Source organism: Hesperophylax consimilis, chromosome 10 (assembly GCF_061612785.1).
Source record: "Hesperophylax consimilis isolate HC1 chromosome 10, BYU_Hcon_1.0, whole genome shotgun sequence".
Lineage (NCBI taxonomy): Eukaryota > Metazoa > Arthropoda > Insecta > Trichoptera > Limnephilidae > Hesperophylax > Hesperophylax consimilis.
The window spans coordinates 12,710,435-12,728,961 of record NC_142845.1 but is presented as its reverse complement, the minus strand read 5'-3'; the positions used below and the strand labels follow the sequence as shown (position 1 = coordinate 12,728,961).

At 33.7% G+C, this 18,527-nt stretch overlaps 2 protein-coding genes across 5 annotated transcripts; one reads left to right on the top strand and one right to left on the bottom strand.

Moving 5' to 3' along the window:
- Positions 1–3,043, bottom strand: LOC149420305 (cold shock domain-containing protein CG9705). Its single transcript, XM_089636082.1, has 3 exons — positions 2,816–3,043; positions 2,335–2,457; positions 1–1,581 (listed from the first exon to the last, which is right to left on the bottom strand). The coding sequence occupies exons 1-3, from the start codon at positions 2,914–2,916 to the stop codon at positions 1,428–1,430; spliced, it is 378 nt and encodes a 125-aa protein (XP_089492208.1). The 5' UTR covers positions 2,917–3,043; the 3' UTR covers positions 1–1,427.
- Positions 3,044–5,205: 2,162 nt separating this feature from the next.
- Positions 5,206–16,500, top strand: tra2 (transformer 2). Of its 4 annotated transcripts, none has more exons than XM_089636588.1 (9): positions 5,206–5,334; positions 5,484–5,599; positions 6,678–6,939; positions 8,246–8,305; positions 8,663–8,791; positions 8,916–9,091; positions 10,041–10,100; positions 12,611–12,789; positions 14,313–16,500. In XM_089636588.1, exons 1-9 carry the CDS (start codon positions 5,320–5,322, stop codon positions 14,336–14,338), a joined length of 1,023 nt encoding a protein of 340 aa, XP_089492714.1. In that variant the 5' UTR covers positions 5,206–5,319; the 3' UTR covers positions 14,339–16,500. The 4 variants fall into 4 exon arrangements, with proteins under 4 accessions (XP_089492714.1, XP_089492716.1, XP_089492717.1 ...); XM_089636590.1 differs by having other exon boundaries at positions 13,977–16,500; XM_089636591.1 differs by lacking the exon at positions 8,246–8,305.
- The last annotated feature ends 2,027 nt before the right edge of the window (positions 16,501–18,527 follow it).

The following is an 18,527-nucleotide window of genomic DNA, read 5'->3' as shown; positions in this document are numbered from 1 at the left end:
AACAGCAAATAAACATTGTATTATGCTGCATTAAAGGAATATACAAAGAAATACAGCGTACCACCTTAAAATGCTTTTCTGCGTAATACTGTAAATGCACAATCTATTCCAATGTTAATCACTTTAAAATAATGGCAACAATAACATTGTTTTAGTACTGACTTGAAATATCCATAAAATCACATTTATACAATCCATAAAAATAAAATAGACTTTCTTTGCTTATTTATAATGGAATTCAAAGAAGGAAAATTTTGAAGACAAAACAGAGATTTTTTTTTTTGCTAATAGCAATAATAATGTTTATGTGTAAATGCATATTTATGTATTTCTAAAAAAAAATTATCTTGTTTTGTGCTATCTTTAAAAAAACTGTAAATGCTTTTTCTATGAAAACACAAGAAATAATAAAATTAAGGAAATTGGAAAAAATATTAGTACCTGTCACTACTGTCAAGAGAGAGCTTTGGATAGAGATGATAAAGTAATTTATTATAAAGATAAAGTCGTTACAGATAGCAGTGTATGGAGATTTCAGACGGAAAATTTAACAATTTCTTAGGCTATTTGAGAGCTGGCGTATTAATGATTACTGCTTTAAGTGCACATTTATATTCAAGCTTAAATAAAATATGATATTGTTTATTTCTATATAAAATATCGCTTTTTCATAGAGAATAATTTTCATAAGACTCAATTTTTCATCACTAAACACTTCATTTCATGTAAATACATAAATATAACTCGGTTCAAAACAACCATTCATCAGGAAATTAGGCCTAACTTTTTAAAAATTGATAAAACAACATTTTTTTTCAAAATCAACATATAATTTTTGGATTATTTAAGTAGCTTATTTTTATAACTTAAATTTAATAGTTAAGAAATTTGTGTTCACTTTACATCAAATTGGTGTTCACAATACAAGGAGGGAGAATAAAATGATAGTAAAAAAGTATTTAATTGGTAACTATGCATCAGACATAAGAATGGAGAGTGAGCAACAGACATTAACTTTTGGGGTAGTCGTATTGCACTTCCTACTGCTTCTTGAGCCAACATTTCAGACAGCCTCGTAGTTTTCATCATCAGGGCAAATGACATAATGTATGGGCACTGTCAGGAAGTCTAAAACGCTATCTCAAGAAATACATGGAAGAGTAACATCACACAATACCCCAAAAGTAAAACAACATGATATAGTATCGACCGCGAGAATCTTAAATCATTTTCAATACAGAATTTCTTTCTGCCGTTAGAACCCTGTCTTAGTAGACAGCCAAAATAGATTGAGAAAAGCAACAATCAATAACACAATGAACAATAATGATATTTTCTAAGGTGAAATAAAAACATGTTTTATTTAGAGTACAGCGAAAAAGAGATTGGCATGGGAGGTTTGTTTGCTGGTTGGAAGTAAGTGGTGTCTACTTGGTGGGCTGGTCCCACTTGAGGTGTTTCTCAGGGGCGAGGTGTGCAATGTGCACCGCCACAGCCTGCACCTTCTCGAACTTGGGCGGGATGGGGCACAGGCGGTATCTAACCTCGTCCCCGGGCAGAGGCACATACTCGCCCTCCACACTGGAAACAAACACTGATATATCAATGTGCTACATACAAGATCCTAGTATGGTAGTCAAAAAACTCAAATAAATTAATAATTTTAAAAAAAAAAACAGTTTTTAATAGGTAAACATTATTATTTAAGGCACATGTAAACAGTAACTATCTACAGTAGTCAAGAACTTTTGACTGTTTCCATAAAAGCCGTTCCACTATCTATTTACGAGTTAACTCTTGGTATGCCGAAGCTAACTTTTCGCCATCCGCCAGCTGATTCTATTTTCATAATAACTTAACTTGCAAAATATATATTATTTTAAATGTACTGTCTTACCAGCTAATGTCTTTATATATTTATAAAAGTAGTATTTAACCTACCATAGGCAATTTCTCCAGAATAGCTAGTTATATTCAGATAAATGATTTTTTGAACATATCCTTAACCCTTCAGGATAATTTGTTGGCTTTTGGGAACAACTCTTATGGTCTTACAGAAATCGTTGTGTCTTCCTTACTATTGTGGTGAGAAATATAGTATAGTATAATATGATATAGTTGCAGTACAAAAACAAAATAACAACTAGCCCTAATGATTAGTTTAGGACTTCCGATTTCTTACAAATTTTTCCACTAATGCTCACAAACTTAAAGCACTACATGTAAGTATCAAAATCAAACATGTTATGTTTGTAGCAATTCAAGGATTGTTTCAAGGATTAAAAAATGTTATTAACAATGTTATAACAGATTTGGCAGTTTGGCGATACTCACTCTGAGATGTGAACAAATATATCTTCTCCGGTGCTCTCTGATTTTATGAATCCATGGCCCTTTTCTCTACAGAATGACTTGATTACGCCGCATTCCTGAGGATTTCCCAAAGCTCTCTCCGATCTGTAAAATACGAGTCAGTCAAAACATACACTTGGACCAAATTAAGTGGGTCAAACAAAACTTCCTATATAGGTCATCAATTTATTCGTACCAGACATGCTGACAATCATTTTGTGAGGGGTGAATTGAACATCATTAATTAATTCAATGAGCACGAATACATTTAACATCTTTTGTATTTAGTGGCAGACGTTTTAATCTTCAGCGTTTATTTAAAGAACTTCACACGGAAGCTCTGATTATAATTAAAACCTTGATAAACATTCAAAATTATCCACTGAGTGCGCAGGTTGCACTTAAATTATTCTATTGAAAAATTAACTAGACTACTATTTAAAAAAACTTTGGTGATTCTTACGTTGATGCGGTCCTCGTCCTTTTGGTGATGATAGGGCTCGGCAATAAAAGGTTTGGGTTCGATTTATTGGGAGAATCATCAGGGGAAATATTAGCTGACATTTTAGGTCGAAAAGATTTAACAATATGAAGGGAAAGAGACGAATTTATTGAGATAAAAAAGGAGTGACAGCGAGAAACTTAATAAAACGCACCGCTCAAAAATGACCTTTCAATAAAGCATAGACGAATCACGAATATTGCACAAACACAAGATAAACAGAAAATATACCTTTTAATGTTTACAGTGCACAAATATTTGGAGTAAGTAGTAATATTTGGTACCTACACATTTTTTAATTTTTTATTGTGTTTACTTCTTGCTAGAGCAATCCCGATGAGTAACAGAACTCATTTTAGGACAGGAGGAACTTACAATTCATATGTAGGAGGTAGTAGGAACAATTTTACAACGGTATTTTGATATCAAATATAAGTTTCACATTCAATACAGCATAAAAATTAAAAATTAAAATAATGACACGTTAAGTAGAACAAACAACAATAGAAACAAGTACAGAAAAAAAAAAACATGGATAAGATACAACAAGAAATGACAACACAGTTACATATTTTCATTTTTAAATGTAGTTAAAAAATATTCTTTTAAAGCCTTGCTTTGCAATTTTTTATTATGGTGGATTTGTTTGTACATATCTGGAAGCGAATTATATAGTGTATAGGCAATATAGTTCAGTGATTTTAACCCATATTTTGTAGTGTGTGTTTGAGGAATGTGGATTTTATTGTTATTTCGAGTATTGTGGTTGTGGATGCCTTGATTGTAAAGTGGCTTGATGTTGGTGTGAGTTGACTTTTGGGTAATTTGTAGGATGGTGCTTGTGATTTCATATTTAGGAAGGATTGTAATTGGAAGGATACCAGAAACTGAATAGATGTCCCTAACATGAGTGTCCCATGGAAGTTCAAACACATTTCTGAGAGCTCGGTTTTGAGCCACCTGCAGGTCAGCTATCAATTTCTTTGAGGCAAAACCCCAGATACAGCAGAGATAGGAAAGGTGTGAATGTACCATGGCATAGTATACTGAAGTTAGTAAAGGAATGGGTAGTAATCCTTGAAGCCTATATAGTACACCAGTTATAGGGGTAATTTTTTCTTTTATATGATTTATATGGAGATTGATTTTGAGTAATCAAGTACATATTTTATATGCGTGCTGGTAGACCGTAGCCGGCTTTTTTCGGTCCATAGATATACAACTCACAAATAAATCTTGTAATAATATGTGAATTAATAATTTAAATTAACTTTATTACATCTTCAATTACATAAATTTACATTTTAATTAAACTATTTAAATGAATAAAGCATATAATCCTTCGGCCAGTGCTGTTATGTATGGAAATTATATAAGCAAAATGGTAGCGAAAAACAAACTGAAAGTCCGGGCTGGGCAAACGGGGAAAAAACGTATCGCTTTAAAAAATCAACTATCACGCTCTTATAAAATGGCAATTAATTTATAAAGTTTATGAAAATATGAAATCTTATTCAAAATGATAAGGTGGCATTATTTTTTTGAATGAGCAAAATCCTGTTTTAAATCGATCGTTTTACATTTTTTCATTAATTTGCTTCATCTACTTTATTACTCAAGCAATTCTTACTTTGACAGGATGGCTAACTTTGACTGAGCTTTGTAATATTATGATGTTTACCTGTATCAAGAAAGTTTGAAAAATAATTGTCATTTTGGTATTTTCGTGGCCAAATTGTATAATTCCTTATTTGAAACTTAAAAAAATATATATTTCAAAAAGTATTGTAATGGTAACGTAGTAAAAGCAGGTTCAGATTTGGGTCCGCGCCGATAAGCTTTACTGGAATGAATTTTTATTTCTTACTCACCGGTGACGCTGGTTACTGGTTTTTTTTACGAAGTACACAAGAAATGTCAAAATATACAGAATTTACAATTAATGGAGGAATAGAAATACCAACTTACCAAAATTCGAATTGAAAAATAATACTATACCTACTTCTTGAAGTGAAATGACACTAAACTGCGCTATATAAATGCCATGTTATTATTCCTTAAAAACTAAACTAAGTACTAGTAAATCAAAAATTTTAATTGTGAACAAGGAAAGAAAAAATCGGTAGGGAACCGATTGTAGTCTACAACTAGCTCATAAATAAATCACTCATTACCAACGTAGATAGTTTATTTATAGTGGTGTGACAAAGGAAATATATTTTTTGTAATTTTTGCCTTGTCTTTGGTTGTTTTAAAATAATAGTATTTGTCTATGGTTTAATTTGTAATTTCGCTTTTGCATGTTGAGCCATGTTAATTATTTATGGTGCTGTCTCCGAACCTGACTGTAGATAGTTGATTTATGCCTGACTGTGGTTTGTTTGTCGCCATTTTGTACGCGACCGGCGTTATTCGGTTTGGTTGTTTGTTATTTTAAAGACTGTACTATAGAATTTAGACAAACGATGTCTGATCGGGAGGTTTGTAATATTTCTGTTTTTTAATGATATCAATTACATATGAAATTGTGTTACTTTTTCCTTCGTTTCCCGCTTGAATTTTCGGGAGGCATGCTCCTGCGTCGAGACAATCATTTATTTTTATTGACACTCAAAATTTATATTTGTAGAGAAGTCTTTCGCGCAATGGTTCTAGAGGCCATGCTACAAAAGAAAGAAAGATATCGAGGGATCAAAGCGGAAGCCGATCAAGGACGCCGATAAAATCTCACAAGAAATACACAGGGTATGATTTATTTTTTGTTTAAAATTATATTCATCAGCAATATTTTTTAAGTGCCGGGGCCCTGACTACAAGTGTTATGTAATTTTATCGACAAAATATGGCCCCATCAATATTTTCATATTGATGAAACCATAACAAGTTCTGTTATGGTAGGTACCCTATTATTTCAAATTTGTGGATAAATAATATTTACAGATAACAAGATGACCACAAATGTGACAATGTTCATGAAATACTTACTACCTACTCGTAAAATATCCATAAACTAACCTTATATTATTATTATTTTTAAAATGCACTCAAAAATACATATATACAAATAGCACTTGATTTCAATTTAATTACTATAAGAAATAACTACGTGGTGGTAGATGGTAAAAAATGCATAAAAGTTTCATTTATTCGCAATAAAAATTAAGTTTGAAGGTTAGGAAATACACACAAATTTAAAAAATAACCTAAATATTATCTCCATAGTTTGTAGAAGTGTATTATATATTTGTACAGCGTCCTTGAGGTGATTTTGCACAAGAACGGCGCTGTATAAATCATCCAAATATTATTATTATACTAAACCCTAAAAACCTGTTTTGTAAACGTTTACGCCAATAAATAGTTGTCTACTACATATTTAAGTCGAAATCAAGTGTTGTTTTTTAAAGATCCTTTGCATGCAGTGGAATTCGACAAGTTTACCAAAGCACTGGATGACATAACTGGAAGTTACAATTGAAGTTTTAATTTAATTTTCCCATAAATATTTCAATGTCATTTCTGCTTGTGAACTCATTTGTGACTGCTGTAATATTTGTCAATAAAACAAATTATTAATATTATATCAGTATAAATATCGGCCTTCCTGGACTTCTAAATGCCACACAGTGCTGACCTGTTACAGCAAACTTTCATGAATCATACATTTTAAAAGATAATGACCTTGCAAACACCGTGAAACAAGGACAGTTAGTTAGTCTCGTAAAACTTAATTTCTTTTAAGCTAAAAATGGCCTAGACCTAAATGGTTTTATGTTTTTAGGAGGAGACAGTTTTCTGGCAATATATTATTTGAATGTTTCAGAAGTGTGAGTCCTGAGGGCTACCGCCGCTACCGCACACGGTCCCGTTCAGGTTCTGTGGGGCGGAGGGGGGGCGGTGGGGCAGGCGGCGGAGGCTATCGGGGTGGGGGTGAACGGGGTGCGGGCGAACGGGGTGCGGAGCGGGGCACCGGAGGGCGCTACTCACACAGCCGCTCGCGCTCCTACTCACCGCGCGCAACCTACTCGCGCCGCTCCCACTCCCACAGCCCCATGTCCAGCCGGAGAAGGCACATGGGGGACAGGGTCAGTATGCACTCCTCACACGGGGGCGAAACAAACTGCAGTTCCTCCTATCTTGGTTGCGATTTTACACCACTCGCCCACAGTCTTGCCGCTGAGAACTCCCTTATAACTTCTCTTTTTTGGATTAGATTCATACAGCCAAAATGATGATGATTGATTTATGGGGTAAAAAGCCTTGTTGCGCTTCCCCTTCCTTTAGGCTGTCGTTTTAGACAGCCTTGCAGTGTTGCCTTGTGCAAGCGCAATTGAAGCAATCTACTCCGGACGCCAACTAGCTAAGGAACCGAGGCACTGATAATACCTAACACAGCGCCTTTGAGGTTTTTACCAGCGCTTTGCTCAGGGCCAGATCCGAGTGAGTGATCCGTCAGGGCAGATGTGTTTAGACAGGCAATTTCTTTCTGTTAAAATATACTTCAACTGTTGAGTGATCGAGCACGGCGAAAATGAACTGTCTGGAGTCAATGGGACTATGGCATCCTCTATCTTGGGGTGTATTGTGAGGGTGAAGGTAGTTTATGACAAAGAGGGAGAGGTTACAATGGAGTTTTCAGTGGTAGGTAGTCTTTAGTACTAATAAACTAGAATAATAACATTTAAAAATTCTTATAAAAAATATCTGTTAACTAATTCTTTTTCTGGAATACCTTTATAATCTAGCATATTTGTTTGTGGCATAATATGAGGTACTGCACTTTACGCCCTCTAACTCATGTTAAATTTAAGGGTGCAGTTTTACCTTACAACAATGGATATTTTAACATATCGTAGAAGCACACAGTATATCCTAAGTGATGTAATTTTACTGTTACTTGTCTTTTTGCAAAATTATCCTGCGTGAACATAATACACTATTTCCTAAATAGAGCAAAATTAAATTTCTCTTAAAATCAAGAAAAAATAGTACCTTTTAATGAAACATTAGAAATAGTAAATTAACTTTTTTTAGATTATCTGAAAATGTTTTAAAAACCGCATAGGATAATAATACGTATTAAGAATGTACATCGACCATCAATAATTGTTGTTTTTCAGCAGTAAAAGTAAAAGAAAGGTTTTGAGCACCACATTAAGTCCCTTATGTTCATCCTGTCCAACTTACCTTCCCGTATTGGCTCTAGGTTGCCCGTATTCCGCCTTATTAAAGTCCAACCTTCATCCTTTCCACCACACCCTCTGAGCAGGTGTTCCAAGTCCTGAACCGGTGACTGTAAAAAAGCACTGTTTGCCTTTAGGGTTGGAATAATCTTGTCCAGCTTACCAGAAGAGAAGAGGTGGATTTATTTATACCATTTATCATCTCTAGGGCCCGCGCAACGACTCCGGGGCAGGGGTTAACCCTTCCACTGCGCATCATAACACCAAAGTAATAATCTCATTATTCTATTTTTCTGACAAACATGCTCAAACATCTTATACAGAACTTGTTGCATTTATACTTCTTCATGCTCACCGTAGAATAGGTCACCGACCTAGGTGAGCGCCATTTCACGTACAAATTAAATAAAATACATTTTCATGAAATCCGCCTCTGGATTTCAACAACATCAATTGAAAGTTTTATCTGTTAGACGACCTTAACGCATTTAGGTAGATACCTGGATCTTGGCTCGTTATTTCTGTACAAGTAAATTATCTGTATAAGTATTAAATTCTATTAAAATATATATTATTTCTAAGTGTTTTTAAAAACATCTTATTGATGAGGAATTTTTACTTGCAGGAAGCTCCAGAACTGTCCCGCTGCCTGGGAATCTTTGGACTGAGTATTTACACTACTGAACAACAAATTAATCATATATTTTCTAAATATGGGCCTGTGGAAAGGGTGCAAGTAGTAATTGATGCAAAGGTGCGTATAAAGTTTAGGTTTCTAGTTACAGTTTAGACTTCACTGTGCTCAGGTGCGCAACTTATACTGAGCTCTGATAGAGTGGAACACAAATGACACTAATTAAATTAAATCATTTTTGCAGACTGGAAGATCCCGAGGCTTTTGCTTTGTATACTATGAGTCCTCTGAAGATGCGAAGGTTGCCAAGGAGCAGTGCACCGGTATGGAAATAGACGGCCGCCGCATCCGCGTAGACTATTCCATCACCCAACGGGCGCACACCCCCACACCTGGAATTTACATGGGGAAAGCCACATTGTATGTATTTACCATCGGAGACATCAATATCATTCCCTTTTATCATCACGAGAAAGCAATACCTAACACAACACCAAACAGTGAAACTCTTTTATAAGGTTTTCCAAGGGACCCAAAAATACCGTGGGATAAATTGAGGGACTGAAAAAAAAAACTTCTTAAGTGAGTTTCATAGGAAACCCTTTTCTATTTTGATCTATCTGGGTCCAGTGTTTAGTTCTCTGATGATTGTTTTAACATTTTGTAAAATTCAAATTAATTTTCAATGCATTTAAATCAGTTTTGTTTTCATGTGATGATATTAAGAATATTATTTTTAATTCAAATATGTGTCTATCGTTATGAGGATTTATCATTAATTGTTTCACAGTGCTTTCACACAAACCAAATATTAAATTCTGCAAGTCTAAACTTTAACTTTAGGGCTTATTAAACTACATATAAACCAGATGTGTTTCTATCTTTTCTATTGATTTCTCAGAACCAATAGTTTTCCATTGGTATTTTTATAACTGAAAATTTGATATGCGATTTCAGAGAATTTGAAAAAAAAAGTGATAACCCAACATCATATCACAGCTCTATTGCACTTCTGTTCTGCGCAAATTTTAAATCTAATATGTAATGATAAACGGGAAAATAAATTAAGAGAGAAACAATACTTGATATGTTATTTACTTGCATAATACATGTTAAAAGATCCGATTAAACATTTTTCACCATGGTTCCATGGTCTATACATTGAGCAGTATAAATGTATAGTTGTGAATCGGCAGATTAATTTATTCCAAGTTACATTTGAAACTGTGACTCGGGTGAAACGGAAAGTTTTAGAAGAGAATTCCACTTTTGGAATTCGCTTAAAGGCCTTTCTGTACATTTATATCTCTGTATCTTATTCCCTTTGTATGTTTTAAGCACCCATTTCAATTACATTTTTGTATTGCAGTGTGAATCGAGATAATGGCGGAGGCTATAGAGAAGAAAGGAGAGATCGGAGAGATAAAGAGTAAGTTGTTTTCTTTAACTAGTAGACTGTTTTTCGAACACTTTTTACGATCTTGTTTGGCACTCGCGCACATGTGTGAGCTCTAGTACCGTCCACGTTTGAGCTTTTTGCGGTGGAATTTTAACTAAATGAAAAAGTACTTTGGCTTTAAACCACTTTATTTGAGTTGTATATGTCGACCGGTGTCGGTTGATCTCAACCTTCCTTAGGACAATCACAGTTAAATAACTAAATTACAGCACAGAAGAAGATTATAATGTAAACGAAAGAGGTACAGAAAGCATATAAGAGAGGGAGAGAGCATCAGAAAATAATGTCAATTATTTTTAACTGTTTGTTAAAAATAATTGCCATATTTTAAACAATGTCAGAATTAACAGATAGTCCGATTTTAAAGTTGTTTCTTTTATTTTTCTTATAATCTTCCTCTGTACTGTCATTTAGTTTGTGTATTTATTGTCCTGATAAAGATTGAGATTAACCGAAAACGGTTGATCTGTATAACTCAAATAAAGTGGTTTTAAACAAATAACTTTTTCATGTATATAATCTCAAGCCACAAAGTGTTTGCTATCTTTGGGAATTTTAACCCTTATGTTTCGAAAAATGTATTAAAAAAATAATCAGAATTGCTTGATTGAAAAATCAGAAATCACCACAGACATAGGAATTAATAGACGAGAAGATAATGGCGAGGGGTAAAATCAACTGTTGAAGAACGAAGGGGGTTAAGCTGACTGTGATTCGTCAATAAATCAATCTGACAGTAAATAGGCATCTCGCATTATAATATCACCATTTAGTTCTTAAAAGTAAAATCTGCTTTTGAATGAATAGACATTTTTACATGGGAGCGCAAATTACTCGCCACGTTATGAACTAATTTTAATTTGCGAAGTCCAAATTCGGCAAAGTAAATTTCTTCTGTTTGCAGAGTCGTAGTTAGTTTCAGAGTATTTAGTTAAGACACTTTTACAAATGTTTCATAATTTACTTACCCCAGTAAACAACGATGAGCACACTTGAGAATCTCTACATTGTGATGTGATAGTATATGTTTCTAAAACTGATCCATATAATACGGTGTGAATAAGCTTAAAATAAAGTAAAATAATGCTTACTTATGGAATGTAATACGACAATTGGGTTTATTCTCTTTTTCACATCTATTTTTACAAGTTTTCATATCACAAGTCAACATTTTGCCGTGTTATTTCGTAAAATGAACCGATGATGCCTCGACCATAGTTCGCACAAGAATGATGACGTCACGTTTTCAAATTTCACTTGAGGCCATACGCGAGCCCAGCCGGCTCCAATGGAACCGGTATGGGGAGTGGGGATAATACGCTTTTAATCACTTAGGGCAGGTCTACTAATATTCATATGTCTATGGAAATCACTGTAGATTCTACTGTTTATTTCATGAATGTAGCTCACGAAACAATTTATCTATGAATGTCAAAATTCGTTTATGTGAAATGGTGTTGCAAAAATGAAATTATTTGTATTGTCGAAGTAGTATAAAGGACTTATTCTTTCTATGAATGAATATGAAACAACGCCCATTAGACTGTTCCGTCACCGACCAACACTGTAGCGTGCGATGACCGGACTACCAACAAATCCACGGCTAGAATATTTTGTCGGTGGAAATATGCTCTGTTCACACATACATACGGGCGTATCATGTTTCCTTTCATGCCTGATACGTTCATAGCACGGTCATGGTATGTTCTGGTTATGTGGGCAGACTCCTTTAAGGTCATTATTTCTTTGAAAATATCTTTTGATTGTTGTTTCTTGTGTAGGGTATGTCTTCAGATATGTATGTAGAAATAATAAAACTAGTTAATATATTCGTATAAATATACTTATATCGAACAGAAAAAAAATACAACAAATATTAAAAAAAAAATTATACATAAAAATTTTGGAATAATAAAAAATTTAATTTTTTCCAGAACCTGCGAAATTTCTTTAAGGAACATATGAATCTCCAAAATTTTTATTTAATTTTATTATGTAATAAATTTATTACTAAATGACGTTTAGGGTGAATAACCCTTTAAATGCGACTGTGTACATCGCTGTCGAGCTGCTTGTCGGCCACTGATTTTTTTCAAAAACTCATTTTTACTGCAGTTTTCTCCTAAATGGGTTTTTTTTTGTTTTTTTTATTCTTGTAAGGTTAGGTAAATAATAAGATGCACTATCTGGTAAACAAACCAGCAACAGTTTTTATCTTGATATTTGAACAAAACTCATCAAGTTAATTCACACGCAGTTCAAAGTAATTCAAATTCTCGCCTCACCGTTGGGGGTGTTTAGACTTTGTCTTACTCCTAAAGTTCAACAGGTAAAATTTTGGGATTTCTCAATAAAACAACTAAATGACCATTAGATTTAAGCACCGCTTTGGCTATTACATCAGGGATGAATCAACAGGATCTAAGCATTACATGTATTGTATATAATACATCAACGAGCGACGTATTGTTTGGTTGCAGTGACTACTATGGCGGTAGTCGCTCCGGGGGCTACGGAGTGGACCGGGGAGAGTACAGCCGCAGTCGCCGCAGCCCCTCCCCCTACTACAGGGGCTCCAGGCGCGACTCGGGCCGAGACGGGGGCTCCTCCTACCGTCGCTCTCGTTACGAGAGATCCCGCTCCAGGTCTTATTCACCCCGTAAGTCCAACCCCGCGTACTGAACCAAACAAACCCCACCCCCACCCCCACCATGCAAGACCAGATATTCTTTTATAATATAACTGAACTTTACTAAATATCTTCAGTATTCTGTACCAACGTTGACCTTTTAAACACAATTTATCCCATCACATGGCACATTTTGACACAATGCTGTGGGGAACTTTGGATATATTTGACACAATGCTGATGGATCACATAATACGCGACAACCACGTGTAGTGTTGTTTCACTGATGATTTAATATTGTTCAGTGTAACCTACACAAATGCGCTATTTCGTATCTATACAAACTTTCCTGCCTGTATAATATATAGTAAAGCGATGATATATTTACCTTATATTTTTAATTTTTCAAATCAAATGTTTTGTTTTACAACCAATTTTGATTTCCTCTCAGTTGAGAGAAAACTCGAGAAACGTGTCAATGATTCATTTCACACATGGGCAAGTATTTGGAGAAAATATCTGCTCTTGCATCTGCCTCAAGCTCTCAGGCATTATGTTTTAAAAATGAATGTTTGAAAGATGAATGTTTTGTTTTATTTTTAAGATAATAATAATAATCAATGCCGAAGAAAACCTTTTTATAATCCATACTGTGCTTATTGATAGCCTATGTTTTAAGTAATGATCGCATACCACTCATTGTAGAGACATTAAACAAACAATGTAAATATTGTTATTATTATTTGACAAAAGGCCAGATAACCTTATTTTATTTTGCTATTATGATGCTCTAATGTTTTCTAGAATTGATTATATAATTAGGGATGGCACAAATTTATAATTTGCTAAAGAATAATTTAGATGTTGACATGTTGTCAATTCTCAGATTGTAACAACGTGTTTAGCTTCCTTTTGTTAAATTCTGGTGTCAAATCACAATTTCTGAAGGCGGTGAATGTCTTCTGAAATATTTAATTATAATTTTTGCCTAAAGTTATCTTAAGACTAATATCATAATCTAATGTAAAATGATTTTTCAATCAATGACTATGTGCAGTTAATTTTCTGTTTCTTTAATCTTACTCTTGCTTTATACTTTCTTCTCTTTTGTTGTTTAAAGTGGAATAGTAATAATATAAACTCCGCAGTGTTTTAGTTTTGTTTTGTCTTTATGGTCCAAATGAAAACGTGGCACTGTTGCCATCTCTGGTTTGCAGGTCCTTAGGCCTTAGTCCTTAGTAACAAGGATGACAGCTGCCTTTACCGGAGACTTTGCTAAGCACAAATACACCTAATTCGTTAAGATCTAAATGTGAACACCATTCCTTGTCTGTAGTTATTACCATTATTCTGTGAAATACAGAAGCCACAATGTATTTACAATAGTCCGTATATAGACTATGACAGTTTAACTAGTGACCATAAAGTGTTAGTTTGATATTGTTTAAGGATTATTACATTTGTGACAATTTCCCTTGAGTTTTGTTGGTATTATAATAAAGTTGAAAATGAATTTTCAATTGGTCTAATGTTAATTTTGTTTGTTTGAAAAGGTATTGATACAAGAAAATACGGATGAAGTAACAGAAGTTGTATTATCTTGAAAACTATAATCAAGTAATGAGAAAATGCGGTGGTTGCAAGTTATCAAGTAGACATGTCCAAGCAAAGATCGGCCGCGGCACCACAAGACTGAAAATATGAAGAAAGAAGTTTCTTTGTCGCGTGGCTAATTCCTTTGCCTTTCTGTCAGGTCCCATCCACTCATCATAATACAAATACTTGTAGCTTATGTACCTTACCTTACCCTAGCCTAGCCACCTTACCCCCGATGCTGATGGTCCTAGCTTCTATGGTCCTAATCTCTATTCAGCATTCTGCATACACTAGTATTCCATAGAAATAGTTTGTTATTGTGACTTCATAATAAAGATCTATACTCCATTATTGCTGGGAAATGCTTCTTTCAATTTGTCGAAACACCAATTCCTTTCCTCAATCAATCCTCCCAACGTCCCTTCAATTCCCTCTATCCAACAAACTCTTTACTTTCTGGCATTGGAAATTACCAAAAGCCTCAAACCAACCGTAGGGGAGAAATCAACAAAGCCATACTTAAAAGTACCAATTTAATATTCTTGGAATTTTGTATTGCACATTTAAGATTACATACTTTATATTTATAGAATGAAATGATGGAATGACAGTGGTCTGAAAAATAACAGATTATTTACCTAAAAAACGGGGTAATATTTTGGCACTCAAAACAAATTTCCAAATAACAATAAAATTATTGATAAATTTTACAAAACAATCATAAATTAATAATCATATTCAGTAAATTAAGTACATTTGACGTAGAAAGAGTGACTGAAAACAAATTTACAATAATGATTCAAGTCTTTTTAGCCTTTATTATTTATCCACCTAACGGACTATAATAATCTAGTAATCTATAACAATTAGAAAGTTTTCAAAATAATATAATATCTCATAGACTATTTTCATACAAACTAAAAATAACATTACATTTTTAAACATAAACTGGCTGTCAATTTCATATGGCAAGTCTCAAGGAGAGATATTATGGAATGTGAACATGAGATCAAATTTATTAACCAAAGATGTTAAAAACAAATAAATTAAATACTTAATCACTATTCAAATAAAGGTTCTGTCAATGTGCAAATTGCCAAGGAAATAATTCAAGTCCAGACAACTGCATTACTGCAATCATAGTAAATTGACACAAACTATAATTTACTAAGTTGAGACTTCTCTAAAAAGCCTATAAATATGCATAATTTATTAGTTGGCAACTCCATGAGGCAAGTATTGAGAAAAATTGTTAAAGGTAAGTTTTTACAGAAAATTTGGCACATGGATAAAAATTCTCGGAAGACTGAAATGTTATTTCAGAATGTGGACATTTGCAAATATACGTGATAGTTTGGTTCAAGCTATTTATAACAGCCAAGTGAGCAAATATAATATATAAGGAATTAAAATGAAATAAATAATATCTACGTATGTGGTACCAAAAATACATAGCACATATGAATGTTTACAGTACGGCTAAAAATTTAAATAGAAATGCTCGCTAGTGAACTGAATATACATAATTATGTAAATAAAAATAAGACGAGAGCTAAAAAGTTGCCTAAGTTTACTCTAGCTACCTAACTACTCTAATATTTTTTTATCTGCCATTCACCCTATTTCAAACAAAAATAACCAATGCTGGGTTCCCCACTTTATCCATGATCTATTTCAGTCATACTCAACCTGCGGCCCGCGGGCCGCATGCGGCCCGCCGAGCTATTTTGTGCGGCCCTCAATACATTTAATATGAGGAACATGATTTACAAAATCTGGCATTCTATATGACGTTAATTTGAGATTAATTGCGACTTTGACGTACAGACATTGAAACCCGAAGAGGATAGTATAATATACTATCTATATAATATAATATGGTATAAGAGTGTTGCTACTGCACACCATAACTGCACACGCTAGATCTATCTCTAAAAAACAAAGATTTGACAGACAAATATGCGTGCAAATAATTTTGCTTGTGGCAACACATACATTTTTGACAGTTCCAAAGTTAAATGGTTACCAGTGTTACTACCAATGAAGGCGATTTTAGGCTACTAAATATAACAAAAACCTCATGAACTTATCTTCATATATCTATTTTGATAAAATATTTTTTGCGGGTGGAAATTTTCGAAAATGGAATTCCGTAGCTACACCCCCCCCCCCCCAGAAATACAGAAATTCTCTAACAACCCCCCCCCCCATGGATTTCGAATAATAAAAGGGGTAATCAAGCTCACACCGTTGGCAACACTGACCAGTATAGTGTTGCGGCCCGCGTAGCTTTACAAACATATGAATGTGGCCCGCAGAAGAAAAAGGTTGAGTATCACTGATCTATTTCATAGAACGAAAGTAAAACTTTGGGTTTCTATGGCGTATAAAGTCTGTTCTCACTGATCTAAATTATATTATAAGGAGGGATCCCAGATTAACCTCAACAATGGAAAATTATTGAGATACAGGGGGCGGCAAAACAGACTGCGGTTTTGTAGGGCAGGTACATCCTGTGTGGTGGGGGTAGGTACCCGGGAGGGGTCTCATTGTGTCGGGAGGGTTGTGCTGTTTTCAGACGTTACCGTGGTTTGGTCCGGACAACACCCGGGCTTCATCCGTTTGCACATTTCTTGAAAATAGAATAAACCCCAAGTTGCGCCGTATGTATTTATTTAATAGCCCTTCATAACAGCATTGTCTGCATGGCCGCACCCTGTATATGGTAATTTAAAGGTATGAAAAAAAAGTTCTAAAATTTAGATCTGAATTTAACCAAATTACCAATGCAATATTTTAAATGCTATTTTGGAGAAAGAGAGAACCTTTTTCCTAAAAAAGGACAAAATACAAACTAATTTTAAGATTTCTCAAACCCAATTTAAAAGTACCTAATAAAATAAATAAAACAAAGCACACACAATTTTTTTAGTACTTTCACCTTGGCGGCATACATTATTTCTTAGCACTCCATTAATTAATATTAAATTCTCTCAAAATTATCCTTAATTTCAATATTGGGCGGCATAAAAAATATTCATAAGATTTCAAAAACCTAAAAACTAACTTCGGAGAAGAAAATTTAAATGTACACTGACTGGCTATGTAATAAAACAATATTAATTAAAAATTACAAATAAAAAAAAAAAATAATAAATAACAGAGTTCCTGTTTTGGCAGAAAGTTTATTAAAGTTTTCACTATCGTTGGTGTTTTGACAAAAAGTGGTAAAAGTCAAATTACAATTTTATGAAGCTTTTTTAAATCTTACACTACTTTGTAGGTTATTTTTTTTACCAACAACTTATAAAGTAATACTATGTTGTTATAGCATGGTGAAGATTGTACTGATTACCAACCTCTAATATAAGATGAAACCAGAAAAAAGTTACTGTTTAAGTTGAATGGCGGAGATTTCAACCTTCTTTCTGTAAATCTTGTTTATTGAACAAAGCATAAGGTGTTCTTCTGAAAATTTTAAGTTGGGCTGACTGCAGGATAATTTTTCTCAATACATTTTATGTATGAAATTGTTTATTCACCTTCCGCAAATTAGATGATAAAATGGCGTATCCATAACAGTGTGTACTATAATTTAAAAAAAATCATTTATTTCAATCTTTTACGATAAACAATTTTTCTGAATATAAAAACTATAAAACGAAATACCACACTGTGTGGTCTTCTTAACAATTTTACCAAACAAATCAACACAACATTAGATATTTCCTTCACCACCATTTGACTGAGACTTGTATAAAAATATCTTCAGTTAAACAAGTAGTTTTGATAATGGAAAGTGTTTGCATTCTTAGAATAGAACATCAAATCAAAAGTTCCACATAGTTCCTTTGTACACGAGGCTACGCAAGCATCTAATACTAAACGACTCTAGCATCTTGGCGATTACAGTGAAATATCTGCACGGAGGTTCATAAGTAGGCACACATGCTAACATTTTGACGACTCGTCGGTAAATTGGTAAACATTTTTTTATCTTTTTTTTTTTTTTTTTTTTTTTTTTTTTTTTTTTTTTTTTTTATAAATTTAATTTAGATTAAATTTGATAATATTATTATTAAGTTCTGCAAGTGTTTTAGTTTTTTATTATTGTGACAGCTGTTTCGGCTTACAAGGCCATTTTCAAACTGTAAATAAATAAATAAATAAAA

Coding starts and splice junctions, on each gene's coding strand:
- LOC149420305 (XM_089636082.1), bottom strand. CDS start 2,916: ATGTCAGCTAATATTTCCCCTGATGATTCTCCCAATAAATCGAACCCA. Junction 2,458..2,815: donor AGGACGAGGACCGCATCAAC/GTAAGAATCACC, acceptor CGTATTTTACAG/ATCGGAGAGAGCTTTGGGAA. Junction 1,582..2,334: donor ATATTTGTTCACATCTCAGA/GTGAGTATCGCC, acceptor GTTTGTTTCCAG/TGTGGAGGGCGAGTATGTGC.
- tra2 (XM_089636588.1), top strand. Junction 6,940..8,245: donor GAAGGCACATGGGGGACAGG/GTCAGTATGCAC, acceptor TATCATCTCTAG/GGCCCGCGCAACGACTCCGG. Junction 9,092..10,040: donor TACATGGGGAAAGCCACATT/GTATGTATTTAC, acceptor TTTGTATTGCAG/TGTGAATCGAGATAATGGCG.